We start from the raw sequence: 23,536 nt of genomic DNA, 5'->3' as shown, positions 1-23,536 counted from the left end.
ATCAAATTTTAAATAAACATATTTGATTACCTCCTATGGTTCTCCCCATGTCCACTGGAATTCTTGACCTGCATTTAAAGCAGGGGTGGACAAACCATGACCAATGAGCCAAAATCGGCACAAGAGACCCTTTCTTAAGGATAGGGTTGTTACATATTTACTACATTGTGCCTTTGGACAAAACAGCAATGCAGTTTACAAATAAGAGGTACAAGACTGATCTCCCCCCAAGGTTTTCAGTACCATTTTTATGCTCATGACTTCCAGATCTACCTCTCCACACCAGAAATTTTGCCAGGAATCTAGGCCTAAATCTCAGCCTGCTTGTGCTGCCATGGATGTCCCACTGCCATCTGAAATTGAATATGGCCAAGCCTGAGATTCTTATCTTTCCCCTAAACCCACCTCGTCTCTTCCCCCATACTTTGTGGATAACACTCTCTCTCTCTCCTTAGCTTGTAATCTTGAGGTTATCTTTGATGCCGCTCTCTTTTTCTCTGCACATATACAACAGACTGTTAAAACCTGTCATTTCTCTCTTAATCATCATCAAAATTGAAGAGCACTTTTCCAAAACTCACTCAGTCCATTCTGAATCAGTTTTGAGCTATGCAATTAATTTCATTCATCAATGTAAAGGTTAAATTATTGTAGCTTATTCCTGTGCCAAAACTCAAGAGTTCTGGCACAGGAATAAGCTACAGTAAAAAGAATCTTAATCGCATAGCTCAAAATTGACAGAAAATGGACTGAGTTTTGGAAAGTGCTCTTCAATTTGTCCTTTTCTTTCTGAACACATTATCAAATCCCTTTTCCATACTCTCATCCCCTCCTGCTTAGATTATTGCCAACTTCGCCCTCACAGGTGTTCCACCAAACCATCTCTCTCCCCTTCAATCCGTTCAACATTCTACTGCATGACTTATCCATCAATGTTGCTCCCTTCTCTGCTTCCATATACAGTTCAAACTCCTCTTATTGACTTAAAAGTACATTCATTCTGCAGCTCCTCAGTATCTCTCCTCTCTTACACCCTTTCCTGGGAACTCCATTCATCAAGTACGTCACTCTTATCTGTACCCTTCTCCACTAGCAACTGCAGACTCCATTCCTTCCTTCTTGCTGTATGCCTAGAAAAAATTCCCGAGTCGGTACGTCATGCCCTATTCAAATCTAGACTAAAAGCCCAAATTTTTGAGGCCACCTTTAAATCTTAACACATTATTCACCTGTTCAATACCCATATGTCTTTAATCATTCCTATAATAAATGTAGCTCCATAATCCCATATTTGTCCTGTTTGTCCTTCTTGAGTAGATTGTAAGCTCTGTCAAGCAGGGACTGCAGCCTATATGTTTGTGTACACCTTGTTGTGCTTTAAAAATGTAGTACTGTCAGAACAAGATACCAGAAGAGAAAAGAAAGACAGCTGAAGGCATACTCAAACATGTCTTAAATTTGATATCCAACCACAGATTAGAGGGCAACAAATTCTATAAAGCTAGCTCAGCGTAATCAATACAATCTTCTGGGTGAACTCAAGGCAGATTCTGGAGGGTGGATGGATGTTTCGCAATTCAGTCTGGGAAGACCTCAAAGTTCATGAAGTAGCATAAAGAACATACAACTTGTTTAAGACTATACAGCAAACCAGCTGCACATAAATCAGTGATCAGTGAGCCAAGTTCTTAAGACAACAGAGCAAACGTGATGTTCCACAAAGCAGTGAGTAAACATTAGAAGATTAAGCCAGGGACAGCACATAACTGCTGCTTTTTAAGTGAACTGAAGCCGTTTAATCAAGCTTAGTGCAAGACGAAGAAAGTGAATTGCAATTATCAATGCAGCTTCTCACTAACATGAGTCCTACTTAGACAAAACTTGCTAGACTTGCTGGTTTGCTCATCTTAAAAAAAAATATATATTTGCATATATAAAGCTAGTGACTCGCTACATTGAAGCTCTCTGGTTGTCTCTCTTGATATCACCAAAGAATTGACTTCATTAGCATTAGAGAATGCCCTGTGCATAAAGCAGACAGTTAACACACAGGCACTGCATTACATGCCTGGGCCGATAGCACCAGCTCTCCACACTGTTGGCTCAGATATATAATGCAGTGCCTATGTGTTAACATGCAACAGAACAGCTACTCAGGGTGGCACCACTTGTCCTCGGGCTCACCCCAATTCTCCCCCTCCCCGATCACACTCTCCCCATGGCAGTCCCCAACCCGATCTTCTCTCCACCCCCGTAACACCACCCTGGACCTCCATCCACCTCCAGGACTTACTTGCAGGCAATACCCGGTGGTCCAGTGGCAAGAAGTGGGAGTAGTCTCTCCCCTACTCCCATTCCATCTAGTTCCAGGTTCAAAATGGCATCACTGATCCCTAGTGGTAGTACTGCAAAACTACTGCTAGAGGTCAGTGATGCCATTCTGAGCCCATGCCGAACAAACTGGGGGACTGTTCCGACTCTTTGCCACTGGACCACCAGGCATTGTCGCCTCATAAGTCCCAGAAGTGGATAGGGTGTGCTGGAGGGTGGGTGGAAGGAAGGTTTGGGACAGATAGAAGGGGCAGTACCTAGTGGGAAGGATTGAAATCTTTCATTGGAGTTAGGGTTGTGGCTGTGCTAATGAACTACCAATAGTGAGGCTGAACTTACCGCCTCCTCTTGAGGTAGCGGTAAGTGCAACCACGCTAACTGCAGCTGTGACAGGTAGCAAGTGATAATGACCCACATGTTGGCTGTCACAGCCAACCCCTCCTCTGACACACTCGTGTCACACCCAGTCCCAAGTTAGGAAGCTAACACAAGTTTCTTGGTGCAGTAGCATGGGACTGCACTTTTACATGGGGAAACTTGCATTAGTTGCCTAATGCAGCTTAGAAAAAGGGTGCCCCAAGATACCGCACTTGAATAAAGACTAGACCTAAGCGGTCAACCCTCTCATCAATTCCAGGACCAGCTGCTCCAGAAAGTCATTTAAAGCATTTAGAAACTTCACCTTCCTAATATATCCTGCTGAGACATTTTACCTACTCAATAATGGGGTAATAAAAATATCCCATTATTCTGATACCTAATTTGTTTGCCTTCCTAATTTCCATTAACATTTCACTACCTGTCTCTTCATCATGTCCAGGTAGACTGCAGGTATCTTCTCCAACACGATAATATAAAGATTCCATATTGCATTTTGCTTCCTCCAGATGCTACTTAACACATATTGATGCTCTGCATTGGTGTCCCTCAATGCTGGCACCAATATATTGGAATCTTTCACTTATATTATGCAAGACTTAGCCCTCCCTTTTACAAAGCTGCGCTAGTAGCTGACACAGACCATTCAAAGTGAATGGGCTGTGTCAACATTGCTGCGCAGCTCTGTAAAAGGGCGAATTAGGGGTCCTTTTACTAAGGTTTGCTGAAAAATGGCCTGCGGTAGTGTAAACGAGTGTTTTGGGAGCGTGCAGAATTATTTTTCAGCGCACCTACAAAAAATGCCCTTTTAAAATTTTTGCTGAAAATGGACGTGCGGCAAAATGAAAATTGCCGCGCGTCCATGTTGGGTCTGAGACCTTACCGCCAGCCATTAACCTAGTGGTAAAGTCTCACGCAGTAACCAGGTGGTAATGACCTATGCGTGCCAAATGCCACTTGGTGCATGCCTGATATGCGCGTCCAAAAATAAAAATTATTTTTCGGACACGCGCAAAAACGAAATTACTGCAAGAGCCACGCGGTAGCTGGGCAGTAACTCCATTTTGGCGCGCGCTGGGTGCATGTAGACGCTTACGCGGCTTAGTAAAAGGGCCCTTGAATATCTTTTTCTCCAGGGCCTCTATCAAAGCTCAAGTTCTGAGATGCAGCAATAATTCTTCAAAGCATTCTCAGTGTTCAGTACAGTCTCACGGTGGTGGTAGATACCATCAATGTCAACTGTCCTGGACTAGACCTACAGGATTTGTGGAAGACACCCCAAGGTGCCCCATGTGATAGCACTGATGCAAGAACTCACACACATGCATAATAGATTTCCCTAGAAAACTCTTAAGCCCATCTACATACTGCTCTCACTTCAAACTCCATCAGGTGACATCAACCACTTTGAGAATTACCATCTTGTATGCTCTTTGGAATCCTCATTTTCATTAGAAAAGCATGCATGCTGACAGCAGTTATTGAACTGAACAAGATATAAAATTCAGAACTTTGTTTTCTGGAATAGCGTATGATATTTAAAAACATGAAATAGTCACATGCTAGTTTTAACATAAAATATACGGTAGATATGTTACCGAAGAGGAACATGGTGACGATAGAACAGTTCAGCTAGTTTAACAAAATCAACAGCTTCTTCTTGTGCTGGATCAATAAAAATGACCTACAAAACAAGCAAAAAGGAAGACAAAGTCATGACACATATTTGCGTTGAAGCTTGCTAAAGAATACTAATTCATGGTCACACATTTTTAAACTTGTTTGTAACTGTGGTACCACCCAATAGGGGAGGGGGGTTGAATCAGAATTAGAAATCACACTAAAATGATCCAGAGAAATAGAGGTAAAATTAAAATCTCTCGTTGTATCAAGAAACGTTTTTCTCTCCTTAGTCTACTTTTGGCTGTTAATCCTTTCAATCTAAAAATCAGGACAATTGTATTAACCACATTTATTGCTTGACATCTAAGAGAAGCTTTTAAAAGATTAGTATTTCACTTTCTCTATTCTTAATTTTGTGTGATATCTTTCAATCGTGATTTTAGTTAACACAAATAGATAATATTCTTTATTGCATATTTCAATACGATAGTAAACAGACCCCTAATTTTCTTAAGTCGCTAGCGGCTGTCCATGCACTAATGCTGACACGGCCCATTCAAAGTGAATGGGCTGTGTCGGCACTAGTGCATGGACAGCCGCTAACGTAGCTTAGCAAACCACAGCACTAGTAAGGGACCTTACAGAATTACAGAAAACACCCAGGAGCGTTTCCTCATAGGATCTATTACTCTTTCTTAAAATAGCGTAGTTTCCATGTTACTCCACTTGAATGTACAAATATAAAAGTTAACAAAGCCCAAATAATATAAGGTGGATTGATACATTTGAACTGGCTAACTATTGGGAGGTAGTCAAGAAGCTAATCTCGTCCCACACTTCACCAATGTTTCCACTTCATACCACTGCTAGAATGATTTTTATGATTACTTATATTCTATGATAACATAGTCTTCTGCTCATTCATTTCTGACCTGAGGAACCAAATGTTAGCTCACAAAAGCTAGTCAAAAAACATATACAGTTAGTTCAATAAAAAGGCATTATCTCATATTCCTTAGTTTTTATTTCTTAACCTTTATTTCTTATTTTAACATACTGAAATGAATGTTTGTTTTTATACAATCTATTTTACACAACCTTTGTAGTGCAAACCTCTGACTTGTGTGGACTCCACTAGTCTGCTTTTATACACACATTTTACAGTCAGTGTAACACTATGGCCCTTATTTTAGGAACATCCTGACATCTAAAAGGAGGCATTTAAACATCTGGAGAAACCTAGAGACTTAAATGGCATTTTAGAGCAGGGACCTTTCAGATGTTGGGAAGCCAATTGTGCCCAGATGGCAAGAGGGTGTGGGGGAGGGACTGGTCTGGGCAGAAGCACAATGCAAATGTGCATTCCTATTTCAAATAAGGAATTCACGTCTGCAGAGGGAAAACCAGATGTTGAAATTTACACTTCTCAGTGCCTCCTTTAAGGGCAGCAGTAAATCGAAACATTTTAGGTCCCATGATGCCAGCAATTATCATAGTATCAATTTTCTTCTATGATAATTGGCAACATTTCAAGTTAATCCCTAGTGAACTAATTTCACTTTGTGCCCTCCATCTTTATTCATTATTTTTTGCCTCTTTATTGGGCACAGTTCAAATGTATCAATCTTCTCTGGCATTCTAATGTACTGAAGATATTTAATGGCTAATATGCCAGAAGGTCAGTGAGACTTTACTTCCCAATGATATGAATTGACTAAAGCACAATATTTCTTGTAAAATTTGCAAAACCTGTTCTTTGATTAAAGCAGATGGTGGGTTTTTCTGCTTATTTATTCCGCACCATTAATCACTGTCATGTTTTGTTTTTCATAGCAACAACTAATTATGTTTTATGCTTATCTCATTACCCGTTGAATAACTTTGTTCTCAGCAGATATTTTCTCACATTTAGACAATATAATGCAGAACAGAAATAAAAACTACATAAAGATGGTTGAGAGTGCTATTGAAATAGCAAGGTCGAGACATGTTCAATTCCCCCTTTATTTTACAAAAGGTTCTGTTGATCACCTGATCACCTGTATTTCCCAGCATGCACAATGGGAGAAGCTATTTTACAAACATAAATGGGAAAAATGAGTAGAATGAACTTTTCATTTAAAAAAATGGCAATTTTGCAACTTCCACTTGCAAGTGGTGCTGCTTCCATTTTACACATCTACATGTGCCACCAATCAAGCAAGGAGAGGCCGATGCTCAAATTCCCCGATAAAAACTGTGTCTGTTTAGATCCACGACAGAAGGTACCAATTTTGAAATAGCAAGTGATGCTCAAAGGAAACTGCATGCAAATGAGTCACGTAAATTTAGCAAGCAGCTTGGTAGGGAAAGCACCTATCACATGCACAGACCAGTCTCTCCTTTTCCTTGCAGTACTTGGTGGCTCCAATGTCCCCCATCTACTTTCCCCTGCAGTGCTCTGATTCTGGCTCCAACTTCCTCCTGCATCTTACTTGCCGCCTTCCCTCAGACTGCCCTCAATGATTTTTGCATGGGAATCTCCTCCTTGCTGAAAGACCCCTCCGTCAGCTGACATCATAGGGGCTTTCCCCAGCCGAGTGGTTGTGTGCTTGTTTCTCTGTCCCCCCCCCCCCCCCCATCAAGCTATCATAGGGGCTGTCTGCCCCTATGTCTTCAGCTGGGGGGCTTTCAGCAAGCAGGAAATTCCTAAGTGAAATTATCGGGGGGGGGGGGGGGGGCAAGTTAGCTGCAGGAGGAAGGTGGAGCCAGAATCAGAGCAATTTGCTATTGAAAAAAAAATCTCCTCCTTGCTGAAATCCGCCCCCTTGCTCATTTCTCTACCCTTCTAAGCTGTTCTCTGGTCTCGGACACATTTTGCTATTGAAAAATGCAAGCAGTGCGTTTCACCCACAAGTTGCCCTCACACAACAGCTTCAGACCTCACGGAAAATTTTGCATGTTAAAGGTAGGAGCTTCTTTCTGTGCATTGCTCAGACTGCTCATTTTAATACTAATCAGTTCACTGTAATACATTTACATAGATTATTGCCTCCTACCGCGATTGGTATGATGAACGCAGAATCCCTTTGTGCATTACTCGCTAAATAACATGCATGCTAAACTGGACAGAAAGAGCCAGTCAAAACTCAATGTTCCTTGCACGGTAAGATTTGTGCACTGGCTCCAGAGACTAATTTTTATTTTGACATTTTGGAGGTAAAAATAAACAGGTAACAAAAGAAAAATTATTTGCTTAATCTCTTGTGTAAAGCCCTGGCCGAAACAAGTGCTTCTGCATGCTTCTCGGCCGGTTCCAAAGCAAACAGTAAGACCATGAAGCAAATCAGGGATGACCCAGGGAATAAATCTAAGACTGCAGTTCCAAACAGAAACAATAATTTATTGCAGTATCCAAATTGATAGCTCAAATGACACGACACGGCCACGCTTTGGTGAACATTGCCTGTGTCATCCCTGCTTTGCTTTGTAGTCTTATGTGGACAAAACAGCAGATCAAGATAAACGTGAAGATTTTATTGATATCATATACCAGAATATTGCCCGACACAGGCTGTGTTTCGCCCAAAAGGGCTGTGTCAGGGGCTAAATTATTGACTGTGCAGAAACAATGTTCCAACTGGAAATACATTTATACACATCAAACATAAAGGACATATAATAAAAAACCAGCAAAGTGACCACAACTGTTGTATAATGATCAACCAAACAACTCACAACTCTGAATGCAAACGGTGAAATTCTTCCCATATATGTGTATTTCCAATGTAAAATGGAGAATACATGTACAGTGAAACCTCGGTTTTTGTTGACTTCGGTTATCGTTGGTTTCGGTTTTCGTTGATTTTTTCAGTAAAAAATTTGTCTCGGATTTCGTTAGTTGCCTCGGTTTTCGCTGCTAATTTTGTGAAAACAAAGGGCAACCCACGCATTCTTCTGCTCATTGGATTTACATTGATTCATATGGAAATAATTGCCTCGGTTTTCGTCTGTTTCGGTTTTCGTTGATTGTTTTCGGACGGATTATCAATGAAAACCGAGGTATGATTGTATAGATTTTTGTCCTGCTCAAGCCATGCTTCCTTGACATTTCTGCGTAGTGTGGATCTCACGTGTAGAATATTGGCATCTGAAATCTCCATTTACATATGTATGATCCACCCATGTAAATGCCATTATTTACGAATGGAGATGATTCTAAAATTCCCTTCACAGTACAGTAAAATACAAAACAATACTGTATATGTCTTATTTAGGTTGCATTTGTAAATTTACACTTTATAAATGTTTCTGTTTTATAAGTCTTTCCATTTAAAACGATTTTAAGTGTTTTTATTTCCATTTTGTTTTTCAGCTGGGATTTAAATAGCCAAATTATTAATACTAAGCAAAGCTAGACATATGGAGTAAAAGCATATATCAAGGACTATTACACCAATATAGTACATTCATACATTTTATGCTTTTTGAATGGCTAACTGAACAGTTTAACATGCTGTAGGGCATGCAAGCACAATACAAGCTGCTTACTTTCACAACAGTGAAACGTTTCAACAAACTGCAGAGGACCTTAGGATAGTTTTCTCTGATCCACTTAATGCTATTTAAACTAATGCACTACAGCTACAGAAGCAGCATTTAGGTTTGATTTTTGACGTCTTAAAAATACTTCTCTTATTCACATTTATAACATATACTCTGGCGCCACTGAAACTCTTGCTGTAGGCACACACACTGAAAAACCTCAGAGGTCAACCTGACCCACCAATTTAATATTTACTGGCGCATGTTTAAAAAAATCCTCCATACATATGTGCCAGCCACAAGTATTTTAACTGTATGCGTAGTGATTTATTCAATACACAACTCGCACAGACAGAAAAACTTACCAAGTTAAAAAAATTGCGTTTAATCTGGCGAACAACTCCAGGGAATGCTGGCCTCAATAGCTCTTGGCAACTGAATGGCCAAGAGCTGTACATGGGATCCAGTTCTATGTTATTGGCCCACTAGAAAAAAATTCCACAAAGACAGTTAGTGAAACACACCAAAAAGCTATAAGACATAACATAGGGGATGCATTCTTTATTAACACAGTAGTTAAAACAACTAGTCAGAAGTCTTAAATAAGGGCTCATACTAAGCTATGTTAAGCATGGTGTTTGCTGCGTCGTAGACAGTAGGGGAGGTTTGGGGATGGGGGAGATGGATTTATGTTGTAGGGGCAGGAATTTTCTTCCAGAGGGTAAGGCTTTGCTTGGGAAATCAGGGAAATTGATTGCAGGGGAACAAGTTGTTTGATGAGGGTGTTGGGGAACTTGATTGAGGGGGTCAAGGAAGTTGAAATTGGGAGAGAGGGCGGGGTGGAAGGTCATATCATGTCATGAGAGTCCAGGAAGCTTGTGTCAGAGGTCAGATTGTGTATGGTGGGGGGATTCCGATATGGGGATTGGAGATGTAAGAGACAGTGTGAGGTGAACCACCATGGCTTAGCGTGGCATTATTTGCTGTTTGGGCCTGCACTGCCTTACATGTGGTCCAAGACAGTACAGGAGCACTCATACTGTCTGACACTGCATGTAATCCGGTGTCTTTGCAGAAAATGCAGGGCAGATCATGTCCACGCCCCCTGCATTTACTAAACAGACGTTGCTCTTATCGCATGCTAATTTTTGCATTAAACATATGGTATGTGAAAAGTTGATTGCACTTTGGTAAAAGGGCCTTTAAGCTGTGCTACTGGGGTACTTCATGTTGAAATGTCTTGTAAAAAATAATATGGCTTCACAAGATGTACAATATTAAATATGTATTTGCATATTTTTTAAAAAAAAGATGGCATGGGGCCAGTGTCAATCACAGTCACAGACAACCCCAGGATTCAATGTAAATTAACCTTTGCTACTGTTCCTTCAGCACTACAAGAAAACAGTGATTGCCCATGGCTGGTAGCTCTGTATGTGATTAACATCTGTCTGAGTCCTAGGAGCTCCTTAGCTGTCATGCGACAGGAAATTTCAACTTACTCAAAAATTATTATTAGGCAATAGGGTGTTATCCAATAATAAATTTAAAAGGCAGTGAAACATCAGTAATCAGTGTCACCCAAAGGCTTCTATATCAGAATAAGTCAAATGTATTTAGGTTATGCTCATCAGGTTAATAAAGAATACTTCCTGAACTAGAAATGAACTTTTTAAAATTCTGCATATTCAAACAGCTTCAGAGATCTTGTAAGTCAATTTCTGTGTATCTAAAGAATCTTTTTCTTTTTCATAATGTAGTAAAACACATTTTTAGTCTTATAAAATAAATAGTGCATGTTTACAAGAGTTAGCGTGTCAAAATGTATCAAGTATGATAAATTGATTTAAGCATGAATGCAAGCTTAAATTGTTCAAACAGTAATTTTGAAACAAAAATGACAAAACAGATACGTTTGGGAGTGTTTAGATGACCAATTTTCTATGCATATTAGATCTCAGTTACAGTTAGGAATTGTTATAACAGTTTGACAAATTCACCATTCATTTGGAATATGCAAATCATATTAAACATTTTTCATTCTATGATTACAGTTAAGGCACAGTACTACAATTCACTATCAATGATTGCCACAACCTAGTTTTAGAAGATTGCGGTTGATATAAAGTACAGCTGCCCAACTGATTGTTGCTAGGAAGAGATATCATCATATCACCCCTATATGTCTTATATCATCATTTTTATAGCACTACTGGATGTATGCAGCACTATACATTGGTCACAATCACCGGCTACACTGGGACATATGTTTTGGAATTGTGCATCTGTTGTGCGGTTTGGAAGACCATCATGTAGGCCATTATGACCTATTGGGATTGCTCAGTGAGGTAGGACTCCCGGATTCTTTTTGGAGAATATATTTGTACGGACCTAGTACCTGCTGGTTTTAAATGATTTCTTCGGGTGGCAGTATTATTTGGCCTCCAGGCCATCCTGCTCTGTTGGCTTACAAACTCTGGTCCCACACTTCAATGCTGGCGTACCTTATTATTTAACCAAATGTGGGTGCAGCAACAGGGGATCACTCCAATAGAGGACTCAGTGGGGAAATTGTTTCAAGAGACCTGGGAGTACTTTTGGCTGTCACTGCCTCCTAGGGCACATCACAAATCTCTTCTGAGTTCCGACGTAGACCGGCAAGCACCGGGCGGGCGGGGATCGTCCGACAGCAGCTCCGAGGCACACTCCGTCTCTGACAAGTATGATGAGCTGCTGCCGCCGCCGCTGCTGTGACCCGGGCGCTTTCCTCTGCCAACATCCCCCGGGGCAGCTTTCCTGGGCGGGGGCTCGGCTGCACCTGGCGTTGCTCAGACCGCTTTCTTGCCCGTTTTAATGGGCTCAACGGCTTGTCTGCTAATATTTGAGGCGGTCCTTTTACAGGCCTCTCATTAGTCTTACAGACCATTTACAGAGTGCATGGGTTGAGGTGGGGGAAGGGGGATGTGGGGGGGTCTTCTCTGTAAAGTTTTTGTTCTAAAGGATTTGTTCACATCTGAAGATGTTCTAGGTGCAGGTACTTGCACACTGTATCTTTCAAGGAGCAATAATAAAAATGATTTGAACATACATTCGTGACAAATATTCAGGTAGAATATGTCCCTTCCCAAAAGATCTTATAATCTAAGTGAAGAACTTGGGGCCATGGGAGATAAAGCAAATCACCCAATGTTCCAAAACGTTTTAATGGTAGAAATGTATTTATTTATTTATGACATTTCATTCCTACATTATCCCAAAAGAACCTCAGGTTCAACATGGTTTACATAACAATACGGAACAGTACATAACAGCACAACATTGTGCATAATAACATCATGGACTTAACCTATCTGGTGGACAACAGTCAATCAGAAACGCAATCGTTTTAAGGAGGTGATTTAATGGGCAGAACGGAAGAGCTTGGATTAAATAAAAGTAGAATTAAGATGTTGGAATATGTGTGTTATAGTCTGGAGAGTAAATTGGGATCAGATTTCAGGGCAGGTACTATTGAAGGGATAAGATCTGAGATAAAAATGTCAGGTGTAAGTCGATTCATATTGAGTTTGTAGTTTGTCCCAGTACTGAGAGAAGCAGGCTGCAAAGCCTGGGGTTAAAAGTCCCCAAAGTATTGAAGTTAGTACTGAGCCCATGTATCTGTGTGGGGAGGCTCAGTGTGAAGACCTATGAAATTATTAAGCTAGAAGAAGTGTGCCCAGGGGCTGGAATAAAGAGTTGCCTGAGAAATATGCAGTTGGGAAGACCTGTTTAATTTGCTTAGTGGAAACCAGGTCACCCTGAGCGAGAAGGGGTAGCACACTAATTTGCATATGATCTGCATATTGAGAACCAGGTCACCCTGAGTGAGAAGGGGGATATCACAGTACAGACCCTCAATTCATTTTAAGGTTTTCTGTATAATGTACTAAGCTGTGTACAACGCTGCCATATTATTTGGCTGGTTGACTTAATGAGCTCATGCCAGTTTGTATACTTCATTCTCCACATCACAGTTATTGGAACTTCTGTGAATAAGTGTAATTCAGCTAACTACAACCAGACATTGAGCCTTCAACTTATTTTATGCAATCAACTTCCCTTGGACCTCAGAAAGGAGATGACTTACTTCCATTGTAGGAAGACAATGAAAACCTGGATTCTGAATCAAGTTTATGGTAAATGAAGATAGGCTCTTTGGGCTCTGTACATAATATTAACCGAGATGTTAATTTATTGTGAATATACTATGGCATTATGAGTTATCATTAGTTTTAACTGTAATCTTTCTACTCTTTCACACATATGTAACTTGGACAAAACACACAGCACTTGGAGTCACAAACTTAAGTATGCATAATATGAACAAATCACAGGTAAAAATATTCTAAGAATGGGAAATTCAGATATAGAACTATAAGGAAAAAACCCCACAATGGTGAAGTTAATGCTAAAGTTTTAAAGAGAAGGATATCGTATTCATCAAGTTGATAGAATGCTTTTTTAAAAACAAATTATATTCCTAGTCCCTACAGTTTCTATAGGTTTTCATATTTTCAGAGAGCAAGCCAAAATCAAACCTGCAAATATTAATACTTATGATGATCTAACTGTTCTTATAAATATTTTGGTACATATCATTTCAATATTTTAATAAAAATAGGAATGCTAGCTACAGAATAACAGTTGGTTAAAACATCACTACGCAGATTTGTTTTACATCAATTATTTTTATGCAGAACAACTTCAATGCCAGATTTCCTTATGCAAACTTAAGCATTGCCTTACTAGGGCTGACTAGAGGTCCATCAAGTCTAGTATCCTGTTTCCAACAGAGGCAAATCCAGGCCACAAGTACCTGGCAAGATCTTAAAAGAGGGAAAAGCGAATGCTACATACCTGTAGAAGGTATTCTCCGAGGACAGCAGGCTGATTGTTCTCACTGATGGGGTGACGTCCACGGCAGCCCCTCCAATCGGAAACTTCCCTAGCAAAGTCCTTTGCTAGTCCTCGCGCGCCCGCGCGCACCGCGCATGCGCGGCCGTCTTCCCGCCCGAAACCGGCTCGAGCCGGCCAGTCCAGTATGTAGCAAGACAATACACTTCAAGGGAAGACACAACTCCAAAGGGGAGGCGGGCGGGTTTGTGAGAACAATCAGCTTGCTGTCCTCGGAGAATACCTTCTACAGGTATGTAGCATTCGCTTTCTCCGAGGACAAGCAGGCTGCTTGTTCTCACTGATGGGGTATCCCTAGCCCCCAGGCTCACTCAAAACAACAACCATGGTCAATTGGGCCTCGCAACGGCGAGGACATAACTGAGATTGACCTAAAAAATTTACCAACTAACTGAGAGTGTAGCCTGGAACAGAACAAACAGGGCCCTCGGGGGGTGGAGTTGGATCCTAAAGCCCAAACAGGTTCTGAAGAACTGACTGCCCGAACCGACTGTCGCGTCGGGTATCCTGCTGCAGGCAGTAATGAGATGTGAATGTGTGGACAGATGACCACGTCGCAGCTTTGCAAATTTCTTCAATGGAGGCTGACTTCAAGTGGGCTACCGACGCAGCCATGGCTCGAACATTATGAGCCGTGACATGACCCTCAAGAGCCAGCCCCGCCTGGGCGTAAGTGAAGGAAATGCAATCTGCTAGCCAATTGGATAAGGTGCGTTTTCCTACAGCCACTCCCCTCCTATTGGGATCAAAAGAAACAAACAATTGGGCGGACTGTCTGTGGGGCTGTGTCCGCTCCAGATAGAAGGCCAATGCTCTCTTGCAGTCCAATGTGTGCAGCTGACGCTCAGCAGGGCAGGAATGAGGACGGGGAAAGAATGTTGGCAAGACAATTGACTGGTTCAGATGGAACTCCGACACGACCTTTGGCAGAAACTTAGGGTGAGTGCGGAGGACTACTCTGTTGTGATGAAATTTGGTGTAAGGGGCCTGGGCTACCAGGGCCTGAAGCTCACTGACTCTACGAGCCGAAGTAACAGCCACCAAGAAAATGACCTTCCAGGTCAAGTACTTCGGATGGCAGGAATTCAGTGGCTCAAAAGGAGGTTTCATCAGCTGGGTGAGAACGACATTGAGATCCCATGACACTGTAGGAGGCTTGACAGGGGGCTTTGACAAAAGCAAACCTCTCATGAAGCGAACAACTAAAGGCTGTCCTGAGATCGGCTTACCTTCCACACGGTAATGGTATGTACTAATCGCACTAAGGTGAACCCTTACGGAGTTGGTCTTGAGACCAGACTCAGACAAGTGCAGAAGGTAATCAAGCAGGGTCTGTGTAGGACAAGAGCGAGGATCTAAGGCCTTGCTGTCACACCAGACGGCAAACCTCCTCCAATGGAAGAAGTAACTCCTCTTAGTGGAATCTTTCCTGGAAGCAAGCAAGATGCGGGAGACACCCTCTGACAGACCCAAAGAGGCAAAGTCTACGCCCTCAACATCCAGGCCGTAAGAGCCAGCGACTGGAGGTTGGGATGCAGAAGCGCCCCTTCGTCCTGTGTAATGAGGGTCGGAAAACACTCCAATCTCCACGGTTCTTCGGAGGACAACTCCAGAAGAAGAGGGAACCAGATCTGACGCGGCCAAAAGGGAGCAATCAGAATCATGGTGCCTCGGTCTTGCTTGAGTTTCAACAAAGTCTTCCCCACCAGAGGGATGGGAGGATAAGCATACAGCAGGCCCTCCCCCCAATCCAGGAGGAAGGCATCCGATGCCAGTCTGCCGTGGGCCTGAAGCCTGGAACAGAACTGAGGGACTTTGTGGTTCACTCGAGATGCGAAGAGATCTACCAAGGGGGTGCCCCACGCTTGGAAGACCTGGCGCACCACTCGGGAGTTGAGCGACCACTCGTGAGGTTGCATAATCCTGCTCAACCTGTCGGCCAGACTGTTGTTTACACCTGCCAGATATGTGGCTTGGAGCACCATGCCTTGACGGCGAGCCCAGAGCCACATGCTGACGGCTTCCTGACACAGGGGGCGAGATCCGGTGCCCCCCAGCTTGTTGACATAGTACATGGCAACCTGGTTGTCTGTCTGAATTTGGATAATTTGGTGGGACAGCCGATCTCTGAAAGCCTTCAGAGCGTTCCAGATCGCTCGTAACTCCAGAAGATTGATCTGCAGATCGCGTTCCTGGAGGGACCAGCTTCCTTGGGTGTGGAGCCCATCGACATGAGCTCCCCATCCCAGGAGGGACGCATCCGTGGTCAGCACTTTTTGTGGCTGAGGAATTTGGAAGGGACGTCCCAGAGTCAAATTGGAGCAAATCGTCCACCAATACAGGGAGTCGAGAAAACTCGTGGACAGGTGGATCACGTCCTCTAGACCTCCTGCGGCCTGATACCACTGAGAGGCCAGGGTCCATTGAGCAGATCTCATGTGAAGGCGGGCCATGGGAGTCACATGAACTGTGGAGGCCATGTGGCCCAGCAATCTCAACATCTGTCGAGCTGTGATCTGCTGGGACGCTCGCACCCGCGAGACGAGGGACAACAAGTTGTTGGCTCTCGTCTCTGGGAGATAGGCGCGAGCCGTCCGAGAATCCAGCAGAGCTCCTATGAATTCGAGTCTCTGCGCTGGGAGAAGGTGGGACTTTGGATAATTTATCACAAACCCCAGTAGTTCCAGTAGGCGAATAGTCATCCGCATGGACTGCAGGGCTCCTGCCTCTGATGTGTTCTTTACCAGCCAATCGTCGAGATATGGGAACACGTGCACCCCCAGCCTGCGGAGTGCCGCTGCTACCACAGCTAGGCACTTTGTGAACACCCTGGGCGCAGAGGCGAGCCCAAAGGGTAGCACACAGTACTGGAAGTGGCGTGTGCCCACCTGAAATCGCAGATACTGCCTGTGAGCTGGCAGTATCGGGATGTGTGTGTAGGCATCCTTCAAGTCCAGAGAGCATAGCCAATCGTTTTGCTGAATCATGGGGAGAAGGGTGCCCAGGGAAAGCATCCTGAACTTTTCTTTTTCGAGATATTTGTTCAGGGCCCTTAGGTCTAGGATGGGACGCATCCCCCCTGTTTTCTTTTCCACAAGGAAGTACCTGGAATAGAATCCCAGCCCTTCTTGCCCGGATGGCACGGGCTCGACCGCATTGGCGCTGAGAAGGGCGGAGAGTTCCTCTGCAAGTACCTTCTTGTGTTGGAAGCTGTAAGACTGAGCTCCCGGTGGACAATTTGGAGGTTTTGATGTCAAATTGAGGGTGTATCCCTGCCGGACTATTTGCAGAACCCACTGATCGGAGGTTATGAGAGGCCACCTTTGGTGAAAAGCTTTCAACCTCCCTCCGACTGGCAGGTCGCCCGGCACGGACACTTGGATGTCGGCTATGCTCTGCTGGAGCCAGTCAAAAGCTCGCCCCTTGCTTTTGCTGGGGAGCCGCGGGCCTTGCTGAGTCGCACGCTGCTGACGAGAGCGAGCGCGCTGGGGCTTAGCCTGGGCCGCAGGCTGTCGGGAAGGAGGATTGTACCTACGCTTGCCAGAAGAGTAGGGAACAGTCTTCCTTCCCCCGAAAAATCGTCTACCTGTAGAGGTAGAGGCTGAAGGCTGCCGGCGGGCGAATTTGTCGAATGCGGTGTCCCGCTGGTGGAGAGACTCTACCACCTGTTCAACTTTTTCGCCAAAAATATTGTCCGCACGGCAAGGCGAGTCCGCAATCCGCTGCTGGAGTCTATTCTCCAGGTCGGCGGCACGCAGCCATGAGAGCCTGCGCATCACCACACCTTGAGCAGCGGCCCTGGACGCAACATCAAAAGTGTCATAAACTCCTCTGGCCAGGAATTTTCTGCACGCCTTCAGCTGCCTGACCACCTCCTGAAAAGGCTTGGCTTGCTCGGGGGGAAGAGCATCAACCAAGCCCGCCAACTGCCGCACATTGTTCCGCATGTGTATGCTCGTGTAGAGCTGGTAAGACTGGATCTTGGACACGAGCATAGAGGAATGGTAGGCCTTCCTCCCAAAGGAGTCTAAGGTTCTAGCGTCCTTGCCCGGGGGCGCCGAAGCATGTTCCCTAGAACTCTTAGCCTTCTTTAGGGCCAAATCCACAACTCCAGAGTCATGAGGCAACTGAGTGCGCATCAGCTCTGGGTCCCCATGGATCCGGTACTGGGACTCGATCTTCTTGGGAATGTGGGGATTAGTTAAGGGTTTTGTCCAGTTCGCAAGCAATGTCTTTTTTAGGACATGGTGCAAGGGAACAGTGGACGCTTCCTTAGGTGGAGAAGGATAGTCCAGGAGCTCAAACATTTCAGCCCTGGGCTCGTCCTCCACAACCACCGGGAAGGGGATGGCCGTAGACATCTCCCGGACAAAGGAAGCGAAAGACAGGCTCTCAGGAGGAGACAGCTGCCTTTCAGGAGAGGGAGTGGGATCAGACGGAAGACCCTCAGACTCCTCGTCAGAGAAATATCTGGGGTCTTCCTCTTCCTCCCACGAGGCCTCACCCTCGGTGTCAGACACAAGTTCCCGAACCTGTGTCTGCAACCTCGCCCTGCTCGACTCAGTGGAACCACGTCCACGACGGGGGCGTCGAGAGGAAGACTCCCTCGCCCGCATCGGCGAAGCTCCCTCCGCCGACGTAGTCGGGGAGCCCTCCTGGGAGGTGGCCGCGGTCGGCACCGCACGCGGTACCGACGTCGGGGACCTCAACCTGGGCAATGGGCCAGCCGGCGCCACGCTCGACGGTACCGGAGGCGCAAGCACCGCCGGTACCGGAGGGGTAGGGCGCAACAGCTCTCCCAGAATCTCTGGGAGAACGGCCCGGAGGCTCTCGTTCAGAGTGGCTGCAGAAAAAGGCTGAGAGGTCGATGCAGGCGTCGACGTCAGAACCTGTTCCGGGCGAGGAGGCTGTTCCGGGCTGTCCAGAGTGGAGCGCATCGACACCTCTTGAACAGAGGGTGAGCGGTCCTCTCGGTGCCGATGCCTGCTGGGTGCCGAAGCCCTCGGCGACCCAGAGTTCTCGGTGCCGACACGGGGAGGAGACCGGTGTCGATGCTTCTTCGATTTCTTCCGAAGCATGTCACCGGAGCTCCCCGGCACCGACGAGGAGGACGTAGAATCCATCCGTCGCTTCCTCGGGGCCGAGACCGAAGAGGGTCGATCTCGGGGGGGCTGTACCGCAGGAGCCCTCAGGGTAGGAGGAGACCCACCCGAGGGCTCACCGCCACCAGCAGGGGAATGGACAGCCCTCACCTGCACTCCACTCGATGCACCACCGTCCGACGACATCAGGAGACGAGGTCCCGGTACCACAGACGTCGATGCAGCTATCCGATGTCTCGGCGCCGATGCAGAGGCCCGATGCCTCGATGCACTCGATGCAAGGGCGGCCGAGGAAGATGGTCTGGACGCTGACGACGTCGATGCACTCGAAGATCCCGGTGCCGATGCCGACGAAGAGCCCGAGAACAACACGTTCCACTGGGCTAGTCTCGCTACCTGAGTCCGCCTTTGAAGCAGGGAACACAGACTGCAGTTCTGAGGGCGGTGCTCAGCCCCCAGACACTGAAGACACGACGAGTGTCGATCAGTGAGCGAGATAACCCGGGCGCACTGGGTGCACTTCTTGAAGCCGCTGGAAGGCTTCGATGTCATGGGCGGAAAAATCACGCCGGCGAAGTCAAAAGCCGAAATGGCGAAAATTGAAGCACCAAAAATTTAGAGGGAGAAAAATCTCGACCGAGGCCGAAAGAGGCCTACCCCGACGACGAAAGAAAACTTATCGGGGCAAAAAGCTGGAAGTACGGGGAGGATTGACACGAAACCCGGGGAGGGTTTCCGGAGCACTTCCCGCAGTAGAAGAAAGCTTTTCCGAAGAAAAAACACGCTCAAAAAAACTTTGGACGCGCGAGGTCGACTCTCCGGGGCTCGACACGGCGAAAAAACGACCGTACCGAGTGCGGACAAAAGAAGACTGGCCGGCTCGAGCCGGTTTCGGGCGGGAAGACGGCCGCGCATGCGCGGTGCGCGCGGGCGCGCGAGGACTAGCAAAGGACTTTGCTAGGGAAGTTTCCGATTGGAGGGGCTGCCGTGGACGTCACCCCATCAGTGAGAACAAGCAGCCTGCTTGTCCTCGGAGAACAGATTTTATGCTGCTCATCCCAAGAATAAGCAGTGGATTTTCCCAAGTCTATTTTAATAACGGCTTATGGGCTTTTCTTTCAGAAAAGTATCCAAACCTTTTTTAAACCCTGCTAACTGCTTTTACCACATTCTCTGGCAACAAATTCCAGAGTTTAATTACACACTGAGTGAAGAAATATCTTCTCAGATTTGGTTTAAATTTACTATTGAATATCTTCATTGTGTGCCCCCTAGTCCTTGTATTTTTGGAAGAGTAAATGAGTGATTCACCTCTACCCATTCCTCTCCACTCAATGTTTTTTTTAGACTTCTATCATATCTCCCCTCAACCTTATCTTCTCCAAGATGAAAAGCCCTAGCCTCTTTAGCCTTTTCCTTATAGGGAAGTCATCCCATTCTCTTTATCATTTATGTCACCTTTCTTCATAGTTTTTGTAATTCTACTATATCTTTTTGAGATGTGGTCATCAAAATTGGTAAATATATTTTATAACTATTTTTCTAAAGAAATAAACTGGGTCAATATGAAAAATACTTAAAACATAGCACAGCATAACTTTTAGGCCACAATATTTGGGTTTTTTTTAAAGGGATATCAGAGAAAATGGCTCAACTTGTTTGAAAGCTTCAGTATCTTATCCTGGTAGAATAGGACAGCACACAGTTTACCACAAATTATAAGCAACGAACTTCATATGTTAGGTTATTTTAAAAAATCATCTCATAGATCTACCAACCAGAAACTGAATCGGATCATCACAATCATACCTAAACTTATATTACCCAAATTGCAAAGGACTTAAATACAAAACAACTTACGCATCCAGCTTCTCCTACTTAAGCGCACAACTATGGAATGGACTCCCAAAAGCTGTAAAAACAATTCATGACCATCTAAACTTCAGAAAATCTCTAAAAACCAACCTTATCAAAAAGGCTTACCCCACCGATCCAACGTAAATCCCCATACCCAGCAACACAGCACAACTAATGATCGTACAGGATAATATACAATCTTCATTCCCTTCGACCTTCACGGTTGCCTGACACACACCTACCTCATTCGACCACAATACAACCTTGTATTTGTTATCAACCGACTGGCGAATGCCTTTACGGTACTATGTAAGCCACATTGAGCCTGCAAATAGGTGGGAAAATGTGGGGTACAAATGTAACAAATAAATAAAATAAACAAATCTCTCTTTGGTTTAAGAATCATGATGAACTAAGTTATTAAAAAAGGTATGAGGAAAAAACAAGAAAGTCCTTAATAAAAAAAAGTATTTTTACATTCGCTGTAATGACTGTGTACTGAAGTTGATAACTATTTTAAAAAAAATCTGCAAAGACTTCCCTAAATGGAAGAAAGTAATAAACATGATGTAAGATTTCTTCCTCCCTCATGTCCTGGGGGTGTGCTATAAATGATATCATAGTAAACAAGCAATTAAAATCCATTCAAATGTTATCAGTTTTAGTATACATTTTAATAAGGCAATTTAGCATCTCCTCAGGTTCTTTTCATTTCTAATTCTCTACCAATTAAAAAGACATATGTCATTTATCACTGTAAATTCTTTGTTAATTGTGTTCCACTAAAACTGCATATAGTTAGCAAATAGAACAAGGAAATATGGTGCCTTCATAGGAAGATTAATTAATGTCAAGCCATTTGTATTTTGAGAAAAACCTTGCAGTGCCAACCTTTTCTCCAGTACCATGACAGAACTTAAAAAGTATGTAAACAGTGTTGAAAGCAGATGTTTATTCAATGTTTCTCTACTATAAGCATTTTCTATTTTGTTTTTAAATGATTTTTGGAACTAAATTGTCCTTGTGGCAACCTAATACTTCTCCCAGTCCAGCTGTTCAGGCATGTAAACGATATTATTCATAATGTTCCACTGGCATGGTATTTACCCACGTAGTGGTAGTTATTTTATATGTCACTAATCTTTATTTTTAAAAAATGTCTAGAATCAGTACACAAAATAGGAGACAGTATAAGAAAAGTACAATGTAGGGTAGAAAAATTAGAAAAGGACAGCGATAACTGATGAACAGTTACCCAATACGTAGAAGATATATATAACCAATACATTTATATACTTACAATTACTGAAGCATGACGAATGTCTAATGCATAACTATCATCCACAGGATGAACTTGTAATCTGATAAATTTGCTGAGATCAGCATCTTCGATTCCAAGATTATGAAGGCCATCTATCATTTTTCCTTCCATTTTAAGGGTTTCTGTAATGCTTTGTTCAAATAGAGAACAACAGTAAGTAGAAAGTAGCATTTCCTATTTTGTTTAACATCTTTAGACAAAGAAAAATGTATGAACTGAGATTATATCCTTTACAACAGTATCATCTTTAGAAAATACCAACTGCAGAAAAAAAAACACCTAGGGGCCTATTTACTAGGCTGTGTTAGCTGTTTAATGCAGGAACTAGTAAACATTAACAGTGAAGCACATCTCCAGAGGTTTAGCTAACTACATTCTATAGTACCTTCTATTTCATGGTAATGGATTTTGACCTGCACTTCCTACAAAGCAGGCCTCCCAAAAGTTCTAAGAGCACCCAAAAGTTACCACAGAGATTCTGCAACCAAGGCGCTTGAACCTTTGCAGTTTGTGGGCTTAGGATACCTATGTGAAGTCCATAAAGAAAACTATTTTAAGCCTATTTTGTAAACACCCACATAAAGGCACACTTTCAAAAAGCAGGGTTTTCAAAACCAACAGTGCACCTCCTTAAATTGACTTTAGGCTTATGTTGGACCTTCGGAGGTGTCACTCGGGAATATCAAATTTTCATTGACATTCCTACACCATGTACATCATAGGTCTCAATTTTAGCCAACTTTTTGATTTTTAAAATAACTGGAGGTTAAGGTTGAAGATGCTGAGCTTTTATCTACCTCTGACTCAGAGTTACTCAATTTACTATGCAATACAATGATTTGGTATATAAAATGGATGATTTGGAAAATTGTGGGTGCAGAAAGAACTTAGGATTTCGAGGCCTCCCTGAGAGCAGTGCCAGTGTTTTCACGATAGTGCACTCTATTTGCTCTCAACTTTTGAGCATGAAGGGCGATCTTGCCTCTATTGAACTGGAAAGAGCTCAATGCTCTCTAGGTTAAACCGCAAGATAACTGGCCTCGTTATATCGTAGCAAGATTTGCCAAGTTCTCTGACAAGAAGTGGTTGTTGCAGTGGGCATGCCAGGATCTGCATTTGGAGGAGTGGCCTAATGGTTAGTGCAGCGGGCTTTGATCCTGGATACCTGGGTTCGATTCCCACTGCATCTCCTTGTGACCTTGGGCAAGTCACTTAACCCTCTATTGCCCCAGGTACAAAAACTTAGATCATGAGCCCTCCAGAGACAAAGTACCTGCATATATGTGTACAGTGCTGCATATGCCTAGTAGCGCTATAGAAATGATTTGTAGGAAGAGGAGGATAGTGGGTGTTATAAGACCTTATGGTATGTGATTCTTGTGCTGATTTAACCTATAATGTCAAAGATTTGAAGTCACCTAACAAGAGACAATTACAGAGGATATCA

General features: G+C 43.9%; 1 protein-coding gene across 1 annotated transcript in view; it reads right to left on the bottom strand.

Annotated features, from left to right (window-relative positions):
- The window catches only part of UGGT2 (UDP-glucose glycoprotein glucosyltransferase 2), a 281,123-nt gene that overhangs the window by 158,293 nt on the left and 99,294 nt on the right, over positions 1-23,536 (bottom strand). The window contains 3 exon segments of the mRNA XM_030201370.1: positions 4,308-4,393; positions 9,222-9,341; positions 22,069-22,219. Of these exon segments, the coding sequence (XP_030057230.1) occupies positions 4,308-4,393; positions 9,222-9,341; positions 22,069-22,219 (357 nt within the window).

Source organism: Microcaecilia unicolor, chromosome 4 (assembly GCF_901765095.1).
Source record: "Microcaecilia unicolor chromosome 4, aMicUni1.1, whole genome shotgun sequence".
Lineage (NCBI taxonomy): Eukaryota > Metazoa > Chordata > Amphibia > Gymnophiona > Siphonopidae > Microcaecilia > Microcaecilia unicolor.
The sequence above is the reverse complement of the archived record's forward strand: the minus strand, read 5'-3'. Positions and strand labels throughout refer to the sequence as shown.